The sequence below is a fragment of the Halichondria panicea genome, chromosome 3 (assembly GCF_963675165.1).
Source record: "Halichondria panicea chromosome 3, odHalPani1.1, whole genome shotgun sequence".
In the NCBI taxonomy this organism is placed as follows: Eukaryota; Metazoa; Porifera; class Demospongiae; order Suberitida; family Halichondriidae; genus Halichondria; species Halichondria panicea.
In genome coordinates this window covers 6,886,588-6,911,267 of record NC_087379.1, presented here as the reverse complement: position 1 = coordinate 6,911,267, position 24,680 = coordinate 6,886,588, and the positions used below count along the sequence as shown (strand labels likewise).

Genomic DNA, 24,680 nt, shown 5'->3' with positions numbered 1-24,680 from the left:
CTGCATCTGCATGTAGACTCACTGACTTAAGAGATGCTAGACAATAGCCAAGTCTAGCTACTAAGAGTATAAAGGATGTAGGCTAGCTACAGCTAGCTGGACATACTAGCTAGCTACTAATAAAGTGCATAGGTCAACTATTGCTGTTGCTCCTTGTGCAATGTTTTGTATGTAGCCTCGATCATATCCCAGGCCTCTTTTCCTAGGCCTTGTGAAGGAGGCTATTGTGCATGCTGTTGAGTAGCCTCCTTCACCGGCCTTTGAAACTAGCTGTAGCGGGAAGTGCGGCCTGGGATCGAGGCTAGCTGTTGAGCTGCAACATAGCAGATCTCAGACTTTTCAGCTAGTTGCAAGGAAGCAGCCTTATCTCCTCTCACTCTCACTGAGAGTATACTGTAGATGTTACATCTACATTCATGCACTCTTGGTACATAAAAGAATCACAATGCCTACCCAGACTGCACTGAGACTAAGAGTGCTGCATGAATGTAGATGTAACATCTACAGTATACATCCTTTTGTTGATTAGAACGAGTTTTTTGTATTAACTTTTTCATAATTCAGTAATTCACTTATTAATATGACAGTTCAAAAGTAAAAGTGTGAGCAAATTGTAAAAAGCAAAAAATTTCGCCTCCGGCGAGGCGGGAGGGGGATGCTTCGCCCCTTTCTACTAGCCCCCCCCCTTTCATTTTTCCTGGATCCGCCCCTGCTATGCATGTGCATTACAGCCCCCAAAAAGTAAAGCAGACTGCCTTTGGCATCACAAACATGCCTTTTTATAATTAAGCGCCAGAAAAAATTAATTACAGCATCCGTTGATGCTTTTCTAAAATTGCCTTCAGCCTGAATCATCATTATATACATGTAGCTTTGAGAGGTGAAAATGTTTGTACACAATCAGTTGCAGCTGCTAATAGAGTTTACGGGTCCTTTGATATGAGGGGACTGACGTCATCGTCATCATCCGTGTACAGCGGCTCATCGGTATCTATATATAGTGGAGTGGGTGTGTGTGTGTGACGGGGTGGGGGGTTGAGTGTGTATGGGAGGGGGTGGGGGTGAGTGTGTGTGGGAGGGGGTGGGGTGAGTGCATAATTATATAAACAGACATACTATACATGTACATTGTACGTAAGTGCACAGTAATAATAATGTGTTAAGGAAAATAAAGCCCATTTCTCACATATTATTAACCACACCCACTTACCTTCATCTTCTCCGGCAAACAGGTTAACACGATCGTCATCCATCCGTATACTCACACGCTGGAACGAGTGCTTACGTGCCCTGCATGAATTGAGAAGAGAGAAAACCAATTAATTGGGAATTTAGTAGCCTCGACTCCATGCAGACCATTGGAAAGTTGGCCTTGTATTCCCTGTTTGCACGTGGGTAGATTCAATGGTAACTGCAAATTAAACTCTCTGTAGATTATCAATTAACTTGAGTGTACAAGAAATCCCTGTGGTAGTTAGTGGAATTTTTTTATGAAGAGGCAAAAGGTCTCTGATGAATTAATCGATAAATATACTACAATTTATGGATCACCAAGAATTCTGACGCATGCGCACACAGTGCATACCCGGCCGTCTCTTTCCTTTCCTTGCGGCCTGGAATCGAGGCTAGGAATTCATAATATTTATTTCTGTTGTAGAGTTAATGCAATCATTAGCTACACGTGATAAACAAACATTCAAGGTACTGTATAAAGCATGACAGTCGGGTAAATAATACTGTATAGCAGGTTATTTTCGTGGGCAAGCTGACCTACACGAAAATGTTCCCCACGAAAACGTAGGCATGGCTTACCATAACGCATGCAATGAAGTACTTTAATACTTATACTATAATTCTTCAATTTTTACCCCGCAAAAATTACCTGCTATACGGTACAAACACTCTCTAATCTCCTGCATGTTGCCAAGGTTACCACTATCGCTATGAGCAACTCACGAAATCTTCCAGGTGATGATAACTGTAGCCACGACCAGTAACACCAGGAATACCACACCCCCAATGACTCCGCCCACTATCGAACCAACGCTAACACCACTGCTGACACCTGTGCCTACATATGGAGAAAAGGAAACCCATAGCACTAGAAAATACCAACAAAAAACAAGCACTGGTAATTATACGTACCACACGATATACCGTATATAGCGGGTAATTTTCAGGGGGGGGGGGGGTAAAGCTTTTGTGGTTGAGCAATACTTAGTCAATTTGAATTCGTGGTTGCTTGCACTGAGGTAAAGGTGGTCGATGACGATTGCTTCATTTGTGGATACATATTCGATCCAATGTTCAACCTATTTTGCCCTATACAGTATACAGCTGCCTACGAGCTACTAACTGCAAATATTAAGATTACTCAAAGGTAGCTATACTAAAAGAATTGTAACTCACTAATTTTAGAGCAGGTGGGAGTTGGGCCACTCCATGTCGCATTCTCCATACAGGTGACACTCTGGAGTCCAGACAGCTTGTAACCACCGCTACAGGAGAACGTCACCTGGGTACCAGGCTTAGTCTCTACAGAGTTTATCGTACCATTTCCCAGCGAGAGAGCAGGGCATACAGCTGCGTGTGTGTGTGTGGGGGGGGGGGGGGTAGATGAGACTGGCAATATCAGAGTAATGTATACAAAAAATGCATACGCTGTGTTAGGGAACAAAAATTTGAAGAACAGGAATTGAAACTCACGAATTTTAGAGCAGGTGGGAAGTGGGCCACTCCATACACCATTCTCCATACAGGTGACACCCTCGGGGCTAGAGAGCTTGTAACCATCGTTGCAGGAGAACGACACTTGTGTGCCTGGCGTGTTATCTGTGGAGTTTATGGTACCATTTCCCAGCGAGAGAGCAGAGCATAGGGCTGTGAGTGTGTGTGTGTGTGTGTGTGGGGGAGGGGGTAGATGAGACTGGCGATATCAGAATAATATCCAAAAAATGCTCATACACTGTTGGGAAATAGTAAAGTACAGAAATTAGAACTCACGAATTTCAGAGCAGGTGGGAGTTGGGCCACTCCATGTCGCATTATCCAGACAGGTGATACTCTGGAGTCCAGACAGTTGGTAGCCATTGTTACAAGAGAACGTCACCACTGTACCAGGCATAGTCTCTGTAGAGCTTATCGCACCATTATCCAGCGAGAGAGCAGAGCATACGGCTGTGTGTGTGTGTGTGTGTGTGTGTGTGTGGTGGGGGTAGATGAGACTGGTGATATCACAAAAAATGCTCAAATTCATACACTGTTAGGGAACAGAAATTTGGAAAAACTAAAGTAAAGGAATTAGAACTCACGAATTTCAGAGCAGGTGGGAGGTGGGCCACTCCATGTCGCATTCTCCATACAGGTGATACTCTGGAGTCCAGACAGCTTGTAACCAACGTTACAGGAGAACGTCACCACTGTACCAGGCATAGTCTCTGTAGAGCTTATCGCACCATTATCCAGCGAGAGAGCAGAGCATACGGCTGTGTGTGTGTGTGTGTGTGTGTGTGTGGTGGGGGTAGATGAGACTGGCGATATCACAAAAAATGCTCAAATTCATACACTGCTAGGGAACAGAAATTTGGAAAAACTAAAGTAAAGGAATTAGAACTCACGAATTTCAGAGCAGGTGGGAGGTGGGCCACTCCATGTCGCATTCTCCATACAGGTGATACTCTGGAGTCCAGACAGCTTGTAACCAACGTTACAGGAGAACGTCACCTGTGTGCCAGGCATAGTCTCTGTAGAGCTTATCGCACCATTATCCAGCGAGAGAGCAGAGCATACGGCTGTGTGTGTGTGTGTGGGGGGGGGGGTAGATGAGACTGGCGATATCATAAAAATGACTACTGTAAATTATTCATTTCATATGGGAAACAGAAATTTGGATAAACTAAGTACAGGAATTTGGAACCCACGAATTTCAGAGCAGGTGGGAGGTGGTCCACTCCATACGCCATTCTCCATACAGGTGACACCCTCGGGGCTAGACAGCTTGTAGCCATTGTTACAAGAGAACGTCAACACTGTGCCGAATGTGGCTTCTGTGGAGCTTATCGTACCGTTACCCAGGGAGAGAGCAGAGCATAGGGCTGTGTGTGTATGTGTGTGTGTGTGTGTGTGGGCGTGTGTGTGCGTGAGGGGAAGGAGATAGATGAGACTGAAATATACAGAAGTATATCAAAAATTCATATGATGTCAAATACAGTATAGTGCGAAATTTTCGCTGTTTTCGTGGAGTTAGCAATCCTACACAAAAATTGTTCCACGAATTGACCTTTTTTCCAGCCTCCACCAGCTAGATACGTCATCCAGTATGCAGGGTGCATTATCGAAGAGACTGGATCAAAGCTAGCTAGAGCTAGTACTGATGTCCATTCTAAGCTTTTTCTCTAGAGTTGATGAGCGAGTTGATTAATGTCATCACTGTAAAGCTTCCACATCCCAGTAGATCCCTCACCAAGACACATTCCTTTAAGTGCGATCTTTGCAGCCAACAAGCAAGTCAATGATGTGCTTACCTTTAGTCCCTCACACTTATCAAGTAGTATAGGTGTTCTCCTCTGCTGATGCTTTCAGTAAGGTGAGTAATGTTTACTCCAGTCACTGCTTAGTTTACTGGCAGTTCCTCATCACTAATGCATGCATGGTTATCAGTATGCATGGTTGTCAGTTTCTCATCGTTCTCTTTTTTAATACTCACCCTTGTAACTTCAGTGTCTCTAAGTTGGCCAATTTCATAACTTTGTTGACAAGTTTGACAACACCTTCAAACTTTGAAACACAGGTATAGGGTATTTCCAGTCCACTTTGTACTAAATTGTCTGCGTAGCGTCTCAAGCTTGTTACCTGGCATGTGATGACACCCACCACGCCGTAAAAATACGGATCAAAGGGTAGAGATCTTCTTTGGGATGTGGCCTACACAGTATAAGGATTGGTTTCTTCACAGCAACAGCGTACCGATCGTGTATATTTGCATGCTCTGTAGTACAACATAACTCTTCTCCAATATGTTGATGCCATACAGCTTGGTGAGACATGGTATCTTCGAATCATTGATTCTATTTTTCTCAAAGGTATAGTCATCCTGCACCAGAGATGATAAGATGATACTGCCTTGACATATTCGAGGCTAATCCGCCGCCACACTGCACTGCACTAGCACTGTGTTGATATACGTACCATTAGATCTAGCTGCATGCCTGTGCGAAGATGGAAGGCGTGACCTGGGAGAGTTTCCAGTAAGCAACCAACCGACGAAATTTATTCAGCTTTTAAAAGCCATATGCCACAAAATACAAGTATCTCACACTATACAGTAAAAGAAAGATATTGTGAAATTGCTGTAGACACGACACATGGGGATATTAGGGGATGGACTTACGGAGACACATGGGAGTGTTGGGGGTCCACGCTCCTTCAGAGCCGCAGGTGAGCTGTGACATGCTCCTAACAGGGCCATAGCCGATGTGGCAGTTGACATTTACCGTGGTGCCCTCGATCCATCGGCCCACCTGCCTAGGAGAAGAGGCCGGGAATTCCCCGTTACTATTGTCAAAGTTGGGGCAGATGGCACTGTCTGTGTGGGTGTGTGTGGGGTGGGGGCGACATTGTAATGATGAGATCCATGGGCACTGATAAACAACCATTAGTTGTGGTGTGTGAGGGGGTCTATCACAAAGACATTATTACACAATGCAACTGAATTTTTATGCCTCAGGGAACCAAATGCTTTACAAACACAAAGTTTAGGGAAACTCACTGGAGCAGGCTACACTCGAGTCCTCGCTGTGTTTGCAGTTATGTACTCGTAGTCCAGAATGGGAGCAGTCCAATAAACTCTCTTCGTCGCCGTTACAGAACACATCGTCCAACCAGATCGTCCCTGTCCCTTCTCCAAAATGTGCCCTGCTACTCACGTTGTGTGCCGACTTGTGGCCTAACATCTTACAAGCCACGTCGCCATCTAGAATAGACCAGCGATCGTCACAAATGGTGCCCCAGCCTCCGTTGTTGTAGTTCACTTCCACTCTGCCCACCATGGGGTTGCTGCTACCGGCCAATCGGATATCAAGTCTAGAGGCTGCAAAGGTAGAAAGAGAGGACATATATACGTACAGTGAAACCTACATATTTATAAACTGGTGACCTTCTATATAATACAGCAAAGTTCAGTAATGGACCTTAAAGTTTTCATAGCATGTGTTTTGTGGGACCTGTGTTTGCAGGCTACCTCAGCCTGTACTGTTGGTCTACCCTCAAGTGACCACTATAAACAGGCTTCACTGTATCCAGAGTATACAGCACAGGTACCGTGTAGCTCCTGGGCTGTTGTAAAATGAATACACCAAGACTACTACAATCATGTAAATGCATTCCGCCGTGCAGTAACTCACGAAGACAGACGACGCCCACATCCTCAGTGTGGGTGCAGTCGTTCTCTCCGAAGTCATCATGATCACAGTCCTGGATGAAGTACTCGTTCCCAGTACATACGACCTGGTCCAACCAGATAGAACCACTCCCTGCTCCAAACCTGCCAAAAACAACAAGTTGATTCATTGGACTGCCAGAATCAATAAAAAAGTTGAATTTGCAAACTAGTCTTCACAGACACTGGAGTTCATTAACTTTGACTATACAGATATGTAATATTAAGTTACTGCATATACAGAGCTGATAATTTTTGTTTGATTTTCGTATACTGTAAACCATACCACTCAGTAAATTTGTGCATGCATATACCAAAATTTGTATACCGTATAGCGGGTAATTTTCGTGGGGTAAAGTATTCATTATTTTCGTGGGCAGGCTGACCTCCACGAAATTTTAACGTAGGCGTGGCTTATCGGAACGTAGGAATGCCGTGCAGCCACGAGACTAAACGAAATTTTTACTCACGAATACCACCGTTTCTCGAGTTGAACGAATTTTTTACCCCACGAAACTTACCCGCTATACGGTATCAAAAATGGTGATGTAATGATTTTTATTCTCGGATAAATTCTCGACAAAACATATTAATGGAAATATTTCCACCATACAAAAACACCATTCAAAAATTTATTACTGTATATTATTATACTGTATGCTATCTATTAATCTCACTTGACGGTGGCGAAGGACTGCGACTCATTAAGACCGGGGAAACCCATCTGCCGACAGATGACCGTTGCCTCGGAGATGGTCCAGTGGTCGTCACATATTGTACCCCACCCATTATTATAGTAAAACTCCACTCGACCTTCGGACTCCACAGAGCCTGAATAGTGTACACGAAGGGTTAATAATCACGCTCCTATATCCTGGACTCATACGGCAAATAATTCCACATTACATAAATTGCAAGAGAAAGGTCAGGCACCCAGGTTCCAAATGAAAAACAGGTGCCCCTTAACAAAGGCCACGTCTGTAGAATGGCCAACTGGCTCCCCAAAGGTGTGTTTACTACACAAGTACAAGGGTTCCATGTACTGCACACCGTAATTATAATTATGTTCCATCTCACGCAAGTGGAAGCAGTAAAACGATTATTACACAGTCTTGTTTCAAGCCTCACCTCCAGCTAGTCTGACTGGGTATGGGTTAATAGGGACGTTGGTACAGATGACCCCAGCATCAGAAATGTGGGAGCAGCTGCCCACCTCGCCCCAGGGCGCATGAGGACAGTCATAGAGGGACGTCTCTGTTCCTACACACTTCACATCAGTCAGCCAAATCTGTGTGTGAGGGGTGTGTGTGTGTGTGTGTGTGTGGGGTGTGTGTGTGTGTGTGTGGGTGTGTGTGTGTGTGTGTGTGTGTGTGTGTGTGTGAGGGGTGTGTGTGTGAAGGGAGGTGGGGTGCATTAAATGCTCAAGGTCCTAAAATTACCCCCCCCCCCAACTTTCCCCCATATACACGTACATGTATTATATAGTTGGATTGCCTACCTGTCCAGTTCCGGTACCAAAAGCAGAGTAATCTGGGTAAGCGATGGCGTGGGCGTATCCTAACTCCTTGCACACAACGTTGGCATCGTCAACGCTCCAGTGATCGTGACACACGGTCCCCCACACTCCGTCATGGTAGACCTCCACTCGTCCCTCTCCCGGCCCCAGGCCATCCACGATACGTACCAGCGAGTGGGACGCTGGACAGGGGTAATGCCAGGGTTATGAAGATTCTATAGAAATACTAGTTAAGAGCTCTTTAAAAATACCAGAATTTGACTAAAGAGAAATTTTAATTTTAGAATTAATGTAACGTTCAATAGATCTCTACAGAATCCATCCATCGATTGCATGCCTTAATTAAAATACATGTAGTTAGCAAACAACAAATCATTACAGCGGCCGGTATATACATTACACTGTACAAGCAACTATGAATACACTTACGTGTTACGTGTACATGTATAACAAACGTACGTACGCACGCACAACTCACAGTAACACCTGACACCTGCGTCCTCAGTGTGTCTACAGTTGTGTACGTTCCAGCCCCTATAGTAGCACTGGCCAATATTACTCTCGCTACCGAAACACGTCACATCGTCCATCGAGATACTACCAGAACCAGACCCGAAATAAGCGTTTGATATGGCTTCAGTGGCTCGATCAAAACCCAGTTGTCGACACACCACGTTGGCAGCGTTCAGGTCCCACGAGTCATCGCAGACGGTTCCCCAGGTAGCGCCGTTGTCATTACTGACCTCCACACGACCCTCGGTTACATTGCCATCCACTAGTCGCACTTGAATGTCTTCACGCGGAATAGTCTCGTCTGGAGGAAGCAAACAAACGAGTTTTATTATAGACACAGTACAATTAATATAAGTATATATATACATGTATGAAGTGCTGACGAAGTCAGTGCATCTATGCATGCATTGCAGTAACATTGCTTATACCAGGAGTGCATGAAAGCACTCCTGTTTATACATGTAGCAGTCATCCTCAGGGGCAGACCAACGGTGGCTGTAATAAAGAGGTGGACTAGCTAGCTACTAACACAAGTTGAAACACGTGCTATGGAGACTCCACCTGGTTATACTTACTTACTTACTTACTTAGAAGGTGATCCCCATAAGAGTTAACCGTCAGTATACGTACATGTAGCTACTAATGTGTGTACTGTACGTATCATAATAGCAGGTATAATTATTTCGAGGGTATAAACTTTTGGAAAGACCGTTAGAAAAGTGGGTAATTTTCGAGGGCCACATTTTCGCCAAGCTGCGAAAATTGCAAGCACGAAAATGCATAATTATATTCAATACAAGTCCACTAAAAAACACACTGCTATCCTCGAATATAATAATTATACGAGAAATTCACAAAAATAGCCAATTAGCAAAAATTTAGACAACACTCGAAAATTACCGGCTATACCGTAACTAGCTGTAGATCACATGACTCACTGGTGCAGGTGACTCCAGCGTCCTCGGCATGGAAACAGTTGTGTACTCCTATACCACCGTTTGAGCATTCAAACAAGTTCGTCTCCGTGCCAACACACGCCACATCGTCCAATAGGATAGGACCTACAGAGTGACAGCAAAGTAGTCATGCAGCTGATAATATTAAGGTATATAATTCAGAAATATACATAAAAAGTTAAGTGTTAGAGTGAAAGCCCAAAACTAAATTTAAAAGCTCCATTTTGCAGCTATCATAGTGCGACTACTTACTAAAGTGGTGACAAAGCCTACAATTACATGTATGAGCACAAACACACAATAATGATTGACTTGTACTTTCTGACACTTTACTACCGAGGCTAAATAGCTTCTTACTCACTCACCTTCCCCTTGTCCGAAGCGAGCAGTGCCGTGTACAGCGAGGGCAGTGACAAAGCCCAGCTGTCGACAGACGACTTGTCCATCACGAATGTCCCAGTAGTCATCACACACTGTTCCCCACGTCCCGTTATAGTAGACCTCCACTCGTCCGTTGAGAGGAGAGGTACCATCTGCCAGACGAACGGGGAGGAGCTCACCTGCATGGAGGGGGTGGGGTGTATAGTATATATAACTGAGCAACCTTCAAAAAACATAATTATAAGTATAGGAAGAATACAACTGAATGAGAAAGCAATAATCAATTAAAGAGGTGATTATAAAGATATACATAAGCAGAAGCAATGGGTAATCAGTATACGTATAGGTCCTGTTTACATGACAAAAACGTTTCACAGCAAAGAGTGTTAAAATTAATGCTATTATAATAATATGAGCAAGCTCTTTACCAATTTTTGAAAACATACTTGGTACAAAATGTAACTACATACAAGTATGCGCTGTTAAGGTTAACAGCTCCGCCCACCTTCACACTGTACGCCTGCGTCCTCATTGTGGCCACAGTTATGGTCTCCCCAGCCATTGAAGGAGCACTGATCAATGGCATCTTCCTCCCCCGTACAGTGCACATTGTCCAACCAAATCTGTCCGCTCCCTTGGCCAAACTCTGCTCTCACTGTAGCACGAGTCGCTCGAGCGTAACCCAACTGACGGCACACCACCTGACAAAGAAGCAGGGGAACAAAGTTAATGATTGGGGCCAGTTTTTATAAGGCAAATCGTTTCTAGTAGAGTGTATTGGAATCGAATTCTGCTTACGACAGCATCCGATTGGTCCCACTGGTCGTCACAGACAGTACCCCACTCTCCCTCGTACTGTATCTCAAGTCTTCCCTCGTTGGGACCGGCCCCGCCCACCAATCTGATCGGGTACCGACTGTGGGTGTGGTCTAGTGGGGTGGGGAATCATTACAATGAATGTTTATACAGACATGCAAAATTAACGCTCAATTACACCCATAATTATATAGTATTGTGTTAAAAACAGGCCAACAATGATGACTTGACACATCATCTGAACGGCCTTCTCTCTAAGCGTTCAGAAAATCATAAAATTAACGTTCAAAAATGCTCAGTTCTGATGGTCCAAATTCAACGATTAATTTTTCTGATTTTCTGAAGCATGTAGAAGAAGCCCGTTCGCATGGTACATGTACATGTATGCTCAAATCTCGATTTGGAATAGGCCTATTTTCGGAAAGAGAACTAAGGGTATGCACTTACTAGTGCAGGCGACTCCAGCATCCTCCGAGTGCCCACAGTTGTTGACAGTAAAGCTTAGATGAGCACATTCTGATAGTTCGAACTCTGTACCCACACACTGCACATTGTCAAGGAAAATGGGACCACGGACTGCACCAAAGTACGCACTGAAACGAGAGGAAGGGAAAATAGTTGTGTCATTACTGTGTTCGTACTTGCGTTTGTAAGGGCGACCATTGCATTAACCTTGTTTGGCTACTTGGTTTTCTCCTTTACGTACTTTGTATAGAACTTGAATACAATGTACAAATAAAATTGAGAACCGTCTGTGATGTACATTTGAGTACAGTATATACATAGTCTGTCATTTGTATTACCGTATATCTTCTAATTTATCGGACAGCAAAAAATAATTATTTTGGAAATTGTCCGGGTATAATTGGAACAGATTTTTATAGAGCATGCAAAGTGTCCGGAATAATTAGAACAAACAAGCAGCTGCATGCGAGCTAGCTAAGTTTAATAGAACAGTGTGCGACTGAATAGTTGCACTAGCTATCTAAAACTAGCTCTCAAAGCTATCTAACTGCAGCACTCTAAGTCTTACTTGCCGTCTATGAATGAAACTCAACTTTTCAAGGGTATTGTCCGGATATTTAGAACAAATGTAATATTAAAGCACTGGAGTGTCCGTTGTATTAGAACAACGAAAATTGTCCAAAAGAGTGTCCGGGGTAATTAGAAGTGTCCGATAAATTAGAAGATATACGGTACTGTATTACATGTATAAATAGATTATGAGAATCAAAACACCAAGTCTTGCTACTACGTGGCTGCGTTGCACTTAATTTCTACTCATAGGCTTGGGCTTTATAAGTGACTCGTGCAATTCAATAAGAAGGCAGGCCCAAATTATCAATTTTCTAAGTTCACTCGCTTGCATAGACAGCTGTACAATGTACAATGGTAGGTACCGTGAATATGCTCTGATGGCGTCCACATATCCGAGCATTCGACACACGACTCTCGCCTCGCTGAAGCCCCAGTAGTCATCACACACTGAGCCCCATGTGCCGTTGTAGAGTATCTCCACGGTACCCTCGTTGGTGCTAAGCACCGACCCATTGGTTAGGAGGCGGACAGGGTTCACAAAGTTTGTTCCCGGTAGTCGAGCTATAGTAGGGTCAAAGGTCACATGACAAGTAAATAATAGAAATTATAAACACTTTGTACTATCTCTAAATCGACCATAACTTGAGTTTGGAGAGTCCACTAGTAAAACTGAAACATGCATTCTGTAGCTCTAAGACACATCTAACATATAATTATGGTACGTACCATAAATCATTAATTTCTCAGACCCAAAACCAAGTGTAACAGCTTATGGTGACCCTTCCCCCCCCCTCCCACACACATACGTTGACAGCGGACTCCAGCATCCTCATAGTGACCACAGTTGTGTACAAAGTAACCGTTGTTAGGACAGTCTGTGAGGTAGGGCTCCAGGCCACTGCAGTACACGTTGTCAAGGATGATAGGGCCCACTCCTTCTCCGTACCGTGCATACTGGTATGCTATTGCACCGCTACTAGGGTAACCAAGCTGACGACATACCACCTGAATGTGTGAGGTGTGTGTGTACGTGTGTGTGTGTGTGTGTGTGAGGTGTGTGGTTAGGAAATGTTCAAATCTCAAATCTCTTTTTTGGAGACTATCGATTTTAACATACACACAACAAATTTACACGTACGTACATTACACTAGCAAATCTAGTCAATATCCTCCCACTCACCTCTGCATCTCTCGTACTCCAGCCATCGTCACAGACGGTACCCCACTGACCCTGGATAAAGATCTCTACACGTCCCTCGTTGGAGGAATTCCCGTTAATCAAGCGAATGGGGGGCGGGGCCTCAATACCCTCTGTGGGAGGGATTATAATTATGAGTTTTCACAATGTACATGTATATACTGTATAATTATAACTACCGTATAGCTGGTTATTTTCGAGGCCACTACAATTTGGAGGTTTTCGAGGATTGACCTCGAACCTCGAAAATTTAGTGCCTCTACTGTAGGGGTGTGGTCATTTGAACCTTAATCGTCGAAAATAAGTATGCAAAATGTTTAGTTTGAGTAATCTACTATTATACGGTATAAACTTCTAATCGGCCATTTAAAAAAAATGCTAAATCACTACCACATGTACATGTACTGACAGTTAAACCCCACTAGACTACATGGCAAAAGTGTAGTACGTAGGTGGGAAATATACACTAATATACACATGTTTTGTTAGACTGACTCTATCAACAAACAGCTGCGTGTCTATAGCCTGAGGGCACTCACCTAGACACTCGATACCCACAGCTCTGCAGTAGCTAGGTACGCTGCTTTGATAGCGGATACCGGAACAGTTGGCCAGTTGTGCCTCTCGGCCATAGCAGTACGGGTAGGCGAGGAGGATAGGAAGGTCTCCAGCACCAAAGTGGTTGTTACGATAAGACCGGAGAGCAGCTGCAGAGAAGAGAGAGGGATAATGATGTGAGGGTGGGGGGTAATGATATGAGGGCGGGGGGTAATGATGTGAGGGTGGGGGTACATTTACACGCACATTTCACTTCCTAAACCATAGCAACACACCTACTCACCTAAGAACCCCAGCTGTCTGCACACAACGGTAGCGTCTTGTTGATAGAACCCCGAGTCACACACTGTCCCCCAGTGGCCCTGGTAGTATACCTCCAGTCGGCCATTAGTATACGTAGTTCCATTCACCAGACGAAGGGGGATACCATACCCGCTGTTAGCGCACACTACGCCTGCGTCCTCCAGGTGACGACAGTTGTGGACACCCCACCCGTTGCTAGGGCAGTCGCTAAGGAACTCCTCGTTGCCGTCACAGTTGACGTTGTCCATCCAAATAGTTTGAGAGGAAGATTCTGGTATAATTATAGGAGAGAGCGTAAACAAGAGAAATAAATAAGCTAGAAAACTTTCCTTGCGTTACACAAGGCTTTGTCACATCACCACGATCATGTACACATAATGTATTAGAAGTGCAAGATCGTCGCAAGGTCGGGCTATCACTACTCCACAGATTGACCTGGCCACCTCGGAGACACTCTGCCACTACCAAAATTATATCTACCTAAACCAACTCTTTTTAACTTGCTCTACATGTCAACCTGTGCTTGCATTATTATAAAAAAATCAAAAAATCATGTGCACAAACCAGTTACAGATCAACCCATGCGTGTTAAGAGTTAAGAGTGCAGACAGCATCCTTTATTTTGAGAGATTGGATGCTTATAAAATGTAAAGACCATGTCAGATACATGCACTGGATGTTGATTTTAGTAGACCTGTCCAGGAAAGGGTTGAGTTAGCTAAGGAAAAACTAACAGCATTTACATGCAGGGCGTTTCCACACCCGGTGCCGTAGATCTGACATGATCCAAATTTAGCTCCGTAGTAAAACAACGAAGGAAAAAATATGCAAGTTCTCCAAATGTAAGACAGTGTCTATTTTCTCCCCGCTCACCTTGTCCGAACTGTGACCCCTGCAGTGCTGTGGCGTCTCCAAAGAAGCCCAGCTGATGACAGACAACAGTGGCATCATCCTCGTCCCAGATGTCATCACAGACTGTCCCCCACACTCCGTTGTGTTGTATCTCCACTCGTCCCTCCGAGGAAGCACTACCGCCCACCAGCCTCACAGCATCACCATCACGATGGGCTGTGTGTGTGTGTGGGCGGGGGGATTCCCAGGCTAGTAAAACCTACCTCTATACCGTACAAACTAAAGAACACATACTTATTTTTCAAATGACACGAAAGCATGCATTGACATTTACTTAGACTGCCATAACCTATCCCCCCTGGCTACAATGAATGCTTGGATGCACACGAACACTCACAGTCGCAGACCACGGACGCATCTTGATAATGGTAGCAGTCGTGTATGCCCCACCCAGGGAAGTCACATTCCTCTATGGAAGTCTCGTTGCCCGAGCACTGTAGATTATCCATCCAGATAGTCCCCCTGCCGTAGTAAAAATAACTGGAGCCTCCTGTTCGAATAGCGTGATCAAATCCAAGCATTCTGAGAGTTAGGGAGAGAGACGTAAGATACAAGAATTATATCAGAATCAGCTATATATATACAGTTAAAATCAAATTATATTTTGGACCTCCTGTTTTTGATAAACTACGCATGGGCTATACATCATGTACATGTACTTAATAAGCCCATGCATGGTCAAAAATTAGCCCGCTCCAAATTTGAGATTTGAGCATGCCGTTTGGAGGCCAGGGTTCCTTCTAAGCTTTCAGAAAATCATTTAGACCTTCAGAAAACTAGTTACAGAGCCAACTCTAGTACTTAATTTGAAAATAAAAGATACCTACGTAGCATAGCGTAAATAGAGCGTTTTCATAGCCGGTGGTATAAACAAGACAAAGTTAATAACTGCCTTGTAGGCCTAGTTTATAAATTATTATATATACGTACATAAAAGAGGCAAATGGTGTGTTGAATTGTGAGATTGAAAATTGCAAATAGCCATGCATGCACAACTTGGGAAATGCTGGGCACATCACAAGGTTATGCTGAGTGGTACCTGCAAATGACGTTGGCATCGTTTATGTCAAAGAAGTCGTTGCATATGGAGCCCCACTCTCCGTAATAGAGCACCTCCACACGTCCCTGCATCAGCGTGTTGTTAGTCGTAGCGTAGTCGTCCACTAGACGCACTATGATTGGCTGGTTAGCAGCAGTTTCGGCTGGACACAAAACACGAGTGATCTAATTATTAGTGATGACACTACACACACACACACAACATAAACACAAAATAAATGACTTTCACTTTTATAGATATTATTTTGATTAATAGGGAGAATGTTTTAAAAGCCAACAAGATTGAATTTCACTCCACCCACCACCCACACACACACACGCCCACACCACTCACATTCACAGATGACACCGGCGTCCTCGTAGTGTCCACAGTTGTTTACTCCGTAGCCACTGTTAGCGCACTGAGACAGGGCGGGTTCGTCTCCAAGGCAACGCACCTGATCCAATACAATAGTCTGGTTGTAAGCACCATCTCCTCTAGTGGTAGCCAGTAAAGCTCCTATGAAACCTGTGCAAAAGAAGAGGGAGATATTTCAAGGGTTAGTTATCATTCTACAGGTAATTCTATAATTATGCTAGTTGATATAACCTTTACAGCAACAGGGGGATTATTTAGAGGGGTAACTTATAAGGATTACTAGGTTATGCAGCAGAGTAAAAAGGCTTCACAGCACTCTTAGTGTTTCATTCCACCTCCCCATTATCACTGCAGGTGGCCTGTACACTGCATGCACTGTTGCACACAGGTGGTCTATATACTGTATCTACTAGTCGAGAATATTGTGCGTACGAAAACCTTTGCGAATGAGCCAAATCAGCACACTTTGCGATCTTAATCTTTGCATTCTGGTAAGGATCGTTATGTCATAAGTACTGGTATACCGTATTACTAGAATGTTTTGCGAGCATCAAACATTTGCGAACTTTGCGATGGTTGATCAATTCGCAACAATTAAATCCGCAAAACCTAAATTATTACTAGTAAATACACACGATCCTTGCCAGAACGCAATAGTTAGATCGCAAAGGGTCAAATTTTCTGCTGATTTGGCTCATTCGCAAAGGTTTTCACCCGCAAAATATTCTAGTAATACGGTAGGTATTTGCGATTTTATTTATGTGAAATGTTCGAAAATCGCATAATCGCAAATGTTTGATGCTCACAAAACAATCTAGCAGTATGCACATTATAGTATTAGGTACGTATAAAAGAAGAGAGGGCATGCAACTCCACTATCAGTACACGTAGCTAGCAGAGTTCAAACGTGGGCGGAGGAATGTGTGCAGTTGCATGAAGTGCTAAAAATAGAAATTTCATTTCATGCACAGTCATGCACATTCATCCGCCCACGTTTGAACTCTGCTCATATAGGAGTTGCATGCCCTCTCTTCTTTTATACACCCTTGATAGTAGTAGGTACGATGCTGAATACATGTACAGTGGCACACACTCACCTAGCTGCCTGCAGGCGACGTTGGCATCCTCAATCCCCCAGCTGTCATCACAGACAGTGCCCCAGGCTCCATTGTAGAATACCTCCACACGACCAGAGTTTAGGGTGAGGTCAATTTCAGAGTTGGTGTCTTGACCGTTGACGTTCTGTCCAACCAGTCGAATGGGGAAAGTTTCGCCAGTAAATGTGGCTAGTGTGTGTGTGTGTGTGTGTGTGTGGGGGGGGGAGGGGGATTATATATGCAGAATCTATACAAATTACTCTACGCTATACAGTACACGTTTCCTAGCAACGGTAAAATGTAGTACACTTCTTAGGAAATACACATTTGACTTCATACTAAAATTAGTATGAATTTTACTCTATGCTATAATCTGCAAGTTTTGAGGTGCATGTTAATTCTGTAGAAATAAAGAAAATAAGAAAACATGTCTCACCATTAGCACAAGTCACTCCAGCGTCTTCGTAGTGTCCGCAATTATGGCTTCCCCACCCATTAAAGGGACAGTCCCCAATATGTGTCTCGTTACCCGTGCAATGAACGTCGTCCATCCAAATCGTGCCCGTTCCAGCACCGAAATGGGAGTAGCGGTGTGCCTCGAGGGCGTGAGGGTAACCCAGCTGTCTGCACACTACGTCTGCATCCGCCAGTGTCCAGCCATCGTCACAGACCGTGCCCCATGAGCCGCTGTGATAGACCTCCACTCGTCCCTTGCTGGGGCTTGTTCCATCCACCAATCGAACGGCAACGTCTGTATGGGTATGGGAAATATATCAAACTCATACACGCACGTATACTGTACTAGATCCTGAATGCAAATTTAAAGGATGGTATAATTATATATCTTCCCAGCAGAGTGTTAAAGCTAGTACTATTTTTAAAATATGTTGTGATCTTGGCTACTGTACAAGCGATGTACGTACAGTCTGCTATTGATATTATGATAACTTGTAGCAAGAGTCCATAGTAAAAGAGAGAGAGTATCGAACGCATGCATACAGTGCATCAGATGTCTTCGGAAAGTAACGTGACTTCCTATCTGAAATGTGTGATCAATAATGACGATTTGGCATTACATTATTGCTGCCTCGAGACAAGTGGCGGCTCCATGCGCTCTCTTTGAAACCTATCTATAGCAGTGTCACCCTCTACGCTAACAGTTATGTAAGTTAGCTAGCTACATGCATGTACAAGGATTGGCCAGGAAAAGCACCAAAATAATTATAGCTTAAATTTCGTGAAACAGTACGTGTACACCTTATAATCATAATAATCATGCGGGATCTAAAACAATCAATTATGTTACTGTATACACACTGCACTTTATTACACCACAAAGCAAGCTTATTGTTTTGTAGCACTATAGCTATAATTCATCATTATAATGGTTTTTATCAGTACTCAGTACTTCATGTACTCAGTAACTCAGCAGTTTTGTCAGAAAAAAATTATATGTTTTCATAATAATTATTACTTACTGTCAGAGCAGACAACAGCAGCATCGTTGCTATGGTCACAGGAGCTGGGCACATTGCCCCAGGACGAGTGCGAACAATTAAACAGAGTAGTCTCCTCCCCTGTGCAATGAACATCGTTCAAATACACGGAGCCCAGTCCAGCCCCATAGTAGGAACCATCCGTGACGGCACGTACAGCAGAGGAAAAGCCAACTGTTCGACAAGCCACCAGTGCATCGTTGAGAGTCCAGTGAGTGTTGCAGATAGTGCCCCAGGCACCGTTGTGGAAGACCTCCACAATTCCCTCATATTGAGATCCGACATCAGTCGTGTTGGGGTTGCGAACTCGGAGAAGATTTTGTGCTGTGTGTGTGTGTGTGTGTGGGTGGGTGAGATAATTAAGTGCTTGAGGGCACGCATACAGACAGACATGTAGACTGGTGATAATTTGGGGCGAAACCCTTCATACAGGAAGTTGTAAGTACAAGTATGTACAAGATCAGAGTTGAATGATATAACAGTGCAAGACTGTTTCTTGTGACCTCATTCCAACACTAGAGATTTAATATAATGGTATAGTTATGAATGCAGAAATACTTGTCAACATGTAAACCCTGATTATTAAATTGGTGATTTAATAACCTTTTAGAGCAATTAACAATTACAATCTGAATGACACATACACTGATGTAGTCGTGCCATGACTTGTGCCATGCGTGTGCATGCTTTGGCAATGCATGCAGTATTAAATTCGTGGGTATATTAAAGTTCGCGGTACATGCTTTGAAGTTTCTATACGGTATTTAATAACAAAGGTTGCAAAGAGTGCACTACGATCGTTAACCAATCACAAACAACGTAAGTTACGTTTAAAGTTACACACAACAAACTATAAAACTTTACTGTCAAAACTCATCAATAATAAATCATATTCAATGATCATAATCACTCCTTACCTGAGGCTGGGTTGGGTAGGTTGCAAGTCAATAGCAGGAGCCATGCAAAGCACCCCACGGGTGCAAGCCTTGACATCATGGCTACGGCAAGCTTGTTGAGCACAGTTTTATGCTAAAGTAGATCTAGCTGACAAGTGAGTGTGGAGCTATGGTGTGTGGGTGGTGTACGGTAAAAGGATGTGTGCAGCATGCCCTTTACCTAACTCAGAAGCAATGGCGACCAACAGTGAAACTACAGGAGCTGAGATAACGCCTCAAGATGAAGACAAGACCTCTCACGAGCGCTCAGTGCTTGCTACCAACCCTCCACCACCACCTGTCCCGCAGAGCAGAGCAAGTTTAGTGGACCTGGCAGTCAAGTTTCTGACCAATCCCAGAGTGACTGGTAGCCCGATGGACCAGAAGAGAGCTTTCCTCACAAAGAAAGGTGATCTCATACAATATTTAAGGCATCTGAACATTATGTAGTTCTCAAAAATCATTACGTATAGTATCCTTCGTCTGTAAGCTGACACACCCCCTTTTAATTTTATAGATATAACACTCCTCCTCTAGCTTTATGTAAGCGGCGTAATTATTAACTCTGCTGCATTTTGTAATTATTCTCTGTACAATTGGCCAGGTCTGACAGAGGCAGAGATTGACCAAGCCATACAGTTAGCAGGCGTATCAAACACAGCTTCAACCATTACTGGCCCGTTTGCACCACCCCCACTCCCTGCACGAACTTTGACCCCATCATCGCCCACCTCGTGGCGAGAGTATGCACTAATAGCAGCTGTAGTAGGCGGAGTCGGATACGCAGTCTACCAGTTTGTTAGAGTGAGTACATGCACGTTCAGTATACATTGTATCAGGTATAGCGGTAAATTTAGCGAATGAGTCATTAAACTATTATTTGCGAATTTTAGATAATGCTGCATATCTCGTGGGACTGCATGGGTATCAAGCTAAAATACTGGCAATTTAAAATTTTGGTGACCCTCTGCCTCACCTTATTAATCAACTTAATTTACTTGCGATACGGTATACCTTAACTATTCCTTTCCTTTCTCCAGAGGTTTGTGTTGCCATGGTTTGAGGGGCGTGGCAAGCAGGAGCAGAAGCTGACAGACATCCAGTCATCAGTGGAGCAGCTGGAGACCAACATCAGAGACATGGTTACCAGCCTCAATACATCCACTAACACCCTGAGGGTAAGTTTGTCAATAATTATCTTCTCAGCCATGTTAGTGTGTTGTAACAATATTTTAGCCAGTGCCATTTTATTATGCAGCTTTTTGACTCTTTATAATTATTAGTAGTTAGCTACACGTACATTCTTATGTAATTTATATCACGTACTATCTTATAAAGTGATGAGATCTGCATCACGATAGATGTGCCTATAATTAGTGTACTGTATATTGCAGACTTATACATACACTGTAGTGATTATATTTACATGGACATGTCTGAACAATCTGGTATTCTCGATCAGTTCAATCGTACCAGTACTGATGATACTTCACCCCCCCTCACACACACACACACACATACACACAGGACTTGTTGTCAGAGCAGCAGCGTCACCTGCAGCTCCTCTCCACTCAGGTGACAGGGCTTCAGTCCAGCATGGCGGGACAGGCAGGAGGTGATGGGGCACCTCTCAGAGAGATCAAGGAAGATGTCAGCACTCTGAAGGGACTACTATTGAGCAGGTAATAATAATATTATAATACTTCGTTTAAGTAACACTACATGTAGCTTAAAATCTTGCCTTTCATTATTATGATTTATCGCATTGAAGCTGATATGTACTTCAGTGTTTGCTCATCCAGTAGTTTATGCTCTCTTACGTATTCATTGTAAATATAGCTCCAATTAGTACAGTGTTGACTTTGCAACAAACAGCTTTTAATTATACATGTATCTCCTGCAGCTTATAACTGACGTAGTTACAATTGTATGACACTCTATGTACATGTATGTAATCTCTCTCCTCTATCATCTCTCTCTCTCTCTCTCTCTCTCCCTCTCCCTCCCTCTCCCTCTCCCTCTCCCTCTCCCTCTCCCTCTCCCTCTCCCTCTCCCTCTCTCCCTCTCTCCCTCTCCCTCTCCCTCTCCCTCTCCCTCTCCCTCTCCCTCTCCCTCTCCCTCTCTCTCTCTCTCTCTCTCTCTCTCTCTCTCTCTCTCTCTCTCTCTCTCTCCCCTCTATCATCTCTCTCTCTCTCTGCAGACACCAGTTCCCTCCCACTCCGTCGCGTAGCAACGGTCACGGCTCAGGGATACCTCAATGGCAACGTGCCACACCCACTAAACCCAACGGACTGACCTCTGATGGCAGCAGTAATGGTTCCAGCCCTGAGACAACCAGCAAAGGTGGTCTGGTGAATGGGGCAGAGTCTGGGAGCGAGACAGCCAGCAAAGGTGGTCTGGTGAATGGGGCGGAGTCTGGGAGCGAACCAACTGACGTGAAACAAGAGCAAGAAGAAGAAACCAACTGAACTAAACATGCCTTTATTCTTTTATTCTTTCATGCAGGAACATAAATTTGCCAATTGATTTCATTTTCACAATTATAATTTGATGATTTTCTTTGTATCTGTTTGTGTGTGCTTTACAGAAATTAATGACAAACTGAAAAATGGTAACAGAGAGAATCTATAACTGCTAAGACTAAGTGTCATCTTCAGCTTGTTCTATCTGGTCCTTTAGCTTCCCAGTGCTCTCTCTGCTGGCTTTGAGCTGCTCACTCAGATCATGAATCTCCAGTTTGATTTTCTTTTGAGCTGAGTTGAGGACAGTCAGTGCCTTCTCTTCCATGTCCTTATCTAGTGGTGTATGTGTGAGGGGGGAGGGGGGGATTAGACGGTGTATGTGTGAGGGGGGAGGGGGGATTAGACGGTGTATGTGTGAGGGGGGAGGGGGGATTAGACGGTGTATGTGTGAGGGAGGAGGGGGGGATTAGACGGTGTATGTGTGAGGGAGGAGGGGGGGATTAGACGGTGTATGTGTGAGGGGGAGGGGGGATTAGACGGTGTATGTGTGAGGGGGGAGGGGGGATTAGACGGTGTATGTGTGAGGGGGAGGGGGGATTATACAGTGTATGTGTGAGGGGGGAGGGGGGATTATACAGTGTATGTGTGAGGGGGGAGGGGGGATTAGACGGTGTATGTGTGAGGGGGGAGGGGGGATTAGACGGTGTATGTGTGAGGGGGGAGGGGGGATTAGACGGTGTATGTGTGAGGGGGAGGGGGGATTAGACGGTGTATGTGTGAGGGGGAGGGGGGATTAGACGGTGTATGTGTGAGGGGGAGGGGGGATTAGACGGTGTATGTGTGAGGGGGAGGGGGGATTAGACGGTGTATGTGTGAGGGGGAGGGGGGATTATACAGTGTATGTGTGAGGGGGAGGGGGATTAGACGGTGTATGTGTGAGGGGGGAGGGGGGATTAGACGGTGTATGTGTGAGGGGGAGGGGGGATTAGACGGTGTATGTGTGAGGGGGGAGGGGGGATTAGACGGTGTATGTGTGAGGGGGGAGGGGGGATTAGACATAATATTTATTAAATCATGTGCTTTACATGTACCTAGCCTACGCAACTACACGACATCATGTATGTACAATAATTATTATGGTAAATACAGTGAGTTCAGGCACGGTTAAAAGTATGTACAGTAACTAGGGGGGAGGAGGGGGTAATCATGTACAAATCCAAACAAACAAGGGATAAGCAATAATGTGCATTATACTAAATAATACTATGCTGCGGCCGTTAGGAGGAGTGAGAAAGTTGTAGAGACTGTTCAGTTCCCGTGTAAGCACCAAGTATATAACTTAGGTGTCTTAACAACAGTAACTAGGGGGAGAGGGGATAAACATGTACAGATCGAGCCAGACAATAAAGGAGTAAGCAATTTTACTAAATAGTTTAGGTGTCTTATACAATCGACAGATCTTACAGTCAATGCCCGGCTCGTGACGTACAGCTGGCACCATAGACTTGGGGGAGGTGAGCACTCGGTACATGGTACTAGTGGGGTCTGTGAACACTATCTCATCGTACTGCTCGGAGACAACATTCTTCTTTCCTGAGATGACGGCTGGATCGTTCTGGAAGAGCTTCAGCAGGTGGTAGATTGTCAGCTGTAGAATTCTTACAAAGCTGATATGATACTATAATTATAGAAAGAGAGGAATTGGGTGTGGGGACGAGGCTAATGTGAAACTAGCCTCATTCCCAGGCCAATTTTTCTTTTTAAAACAGAACGAAAGTTGAAATGAAAAAACGACCCGGGAGTGAGAGGCTACTTACTGGTTTTTCTGATGGATCCACAAAGAACACTTTGATAATGATCTCAAATTCTCCCCATCCGGTCTCGCCTACTTCATAAGGAGGTCTGGTGATCACTGGGTGGAGGGTGTTGTGTGTTAGCACATGGCGTGTGTGTGTGGTGCATCGTAATGTACCTCTTATTGGGTTAGGAATGCTCTCGTGCAGTTTGAACTGAACCTTCCGTACGAATGTAGACATGTCCTGCACACACACACGCAAAGTCACATGTACATACATCCAATACATAATTTTCTCCACAACTTTGCCCTTAGCAAAAACAGTTTGCCACCACTTAACTTAAAAACAGAACGTTAAAACAAAAATTTAAACAAAACAGCACATTTCAATTAGGCGTAAGCTCCTTCACTAATAATTATATCTAATTCTCACTTCATTCTTGAATGGTCTGAAGTAGCAGGTCCATGCGTGGGTGTGTCCGTCTTCGTCACGTTTCTTACCAAAATATTTGGCGATATTTCCGTACACGATTGACTTGGTCAGTATCACCCCCTGCATGGGAATATTTACATTAACCCCTTAGAGAATAAACACCTATATCGACACTGTTAGGTCAGCAATGAGAATAGATTTTTTAGTGTGTGATTGAAGAGATGAAGAGAGGCAACCTCTCAACGCTAACACACCTTCCTTCTTGCATTCCCATCTGCAGGCTCAGCCATTTTTTCTCCCACCAAAGGCCTAAAGAAATGTTGAGGCTTGAAAGGGTTAATCTAAAGAGGCAGAGTTAGCAGTCAAGTGATCATAAGGGTCTTCCCCTTCTAGAGAGAAGGTGTGGCATTGGTGTTGA

General features: G+C 44.1%; 3 protein-coding genes across 6 annotated transcripts; 1 reads left to right on the top strand and 2 right to left on the bottom strand.

Moving 5' to 3' along the window:
* Window positions 1-839: 839 nt before the first annotated feature.
* Window positions 840-19,708, bottom strand: LOC135333962 (deleted in malignant brain tumors 1 protein-like). Of its 4 annotated transcripts, none has more exons than XM_064528992.1 (34): window positions 19,555-19,708; window positions 18,620-18,961; window positions 17,578-17,892; window positions 17,142-17,330; window positions 16,021-16,194; window positions 15,667-15,829; window positions 14,965-15,149; window positions 14,589-14,783; window positions 13,696-13,986; window positions 13,394-13,561; window positions 12,837-12,967; window positions 12,463-12,661; window positions 12,019-12,217; window positions 11,066-11,211; window positions 10,601-10,731; window positions 10,308-10,503; window positions 9,787-9,981; window positions 9,404-9,526; window positions 8,431-8,766; window positions 7,935-8,134; window positions 7,565-7,724; window positions 7,114-7,267; window positions 6,402-6,541; window positions 5,768-6,088; window positions 5,390-5,584; window positions 3,921-4,094; window positions 3,618-3,791; window positions 3,312-3,485; window positions 3,004-3,177; window positions 2,707-2,880; window positions 2,410-2,583; window positions 1,957-2,071; window positions 1,211-1,290; window positions 840-991 (listed from the first exon to the last, which is right to left on the bottom strand). In XM_064528992.1, exons 1-34 carry the CDS (start codon window positions 19,631-19,633, stop codon window positions 924-926), a joined length of 6,234 nt encoding a protein of 2,077 aa, XP_064385062.1. In that variant the 5' UTR covers window positions 19,634-19,708; the 3' UTR covers window positions 840-923. The 4 variants fall into 4 exon arrangements, with proteins under 4 accessions (XP_064385062.1, XP_064385064.1, XP_064385063.1 ...); XM_064528994.1 differs by having other exon boundaries at window positions 3,618-3,652; window positions 3,959-4,094; XM_064528993.1 differs by lacking the exon at window positions 3,004-3,177.
* A 24-nt stretch (window positions 19,709-19,732) lies between these two features.
* Window positions 19,733-22,181, top strand: LOC135333986 (peroxisomal membrane protein PEX14-like). The gene is made up of 5 exons (XM_064529021.1): window positions 19,733-19,981; window positions 20,177-20,376; window positions 20,613-20,750; window positions 21,100-21,254; window positions 21,773-22,181. The coding sequence occupies exons 1-5, from the start codon at window positions 19,768-19,770 to the stop codon at window positions 22,038-22,040; spliced, it is 975 nt and encodes a 324-aa protein (XP_064385091.1). The 5' UTR covers window positions 19,733-19,767; the 3' UTR covers window positions 22,041-22,181.
* Window positions 22,099-24,674, bottom strand: LOC135333992 (YEATS domain-containing protein 4-like). The gene is made up of 6 exons (XM_064529026.1): window positions 24,517-24,674; window positions 24,263-24,382; window positions 24,007-24,073; window positions 23,852-23,946; window positions 23,499-23,682; window positions 22,099-22,367 (listed from the first exon to the last, which is right to left on the bottom strand). Exons 1-6 carry the CDS (start codon window positions 24,550-24,552, stop codon window positions 22,213-22,215), a joined length of 657 nt encoding a protein of 218 aa, XP_064385096.1. The 5' UTR covers window positions 24,553-24,674; the 3' UTR covers window positions 22,099-22,212.
* Window positions 24,675-24,680: the final 6 nt, after the last annotated feature.

What these genes read in the sequence shown, in the direction of transcription:
- LOC135333962 (XM_064528992.1), bottom strand. Translation starts at nt 19,633, where the DNA reads ATGATGTCAAGGCTTGCACCCGTGGGGTGCTTTGCATGGCTCCTGCTA. An exon ending in GGGACCAATCGGATGCTGTC is followed by an intron (nt 10,504 to 10,600) that starts GTAAGCAGAATT and finishes CTTCTTTGTCAG; the next exon opens with GTGGTGTGCCGTCAGTTGGG. An exon ending in CGCAGGTGTCAGGTGTTACT is followed by an intron (nt 8,135 to 8,430) that starts GTGAGTTGTGCG and finishes ACCCCTGTCCAG; the next exon opens with CGTCCCACTCGCTGGTACGT.
- LOC135333986 (XM_064529021.1), top strand. Translation starts at nt 19,768, where the DNA reads ATGGCGACCAACAGTGAAACTACAGGAGCTGAGATAACGCCTCAAGAT. An exon ending in AGCTTTCCTCACAAAGAAAG is followed by an intron (nt 19,982 to 20,176) that starts GTGATCTCATAC and finishes ACAATTGGCCAG; the next exon opens with GTCTGACAGAGGCAGAGATT. An exon ending in CATCCACTAACACCCTGAGG is followed by an intron (nt 20,751 to 21,099) that starts GTAAGTTTGTCA and finishes ACATACACACAG; the next exon opens with GACTTGTTGTCAGAGCAGCA.
- LOC135333992 (XM_064529026.1), bottom strand. Translation starts at nt 24,552, where the DNA reads ATGGCTGAGCCTGCAGATGGGAATGCAAGAAGGAAG. An exon ending in TCAGACCATTCAAGAATGAA is followed by an intron (nt 24,074 to 24,262) that starts GTGAGAATTAGA and finishes GTGTGTGTGCAG; the next exon opens with GACATGTCTACATTCGTACG. An exon ending in CATTCCTAACCCAATAAGAG is followed by an intron (nt 23,947 to 24,006) that starts GTACATTACGAT and finishes CCCTCCACCCAG; the next exon opens with TGATCACCAGACCTCCTTAT.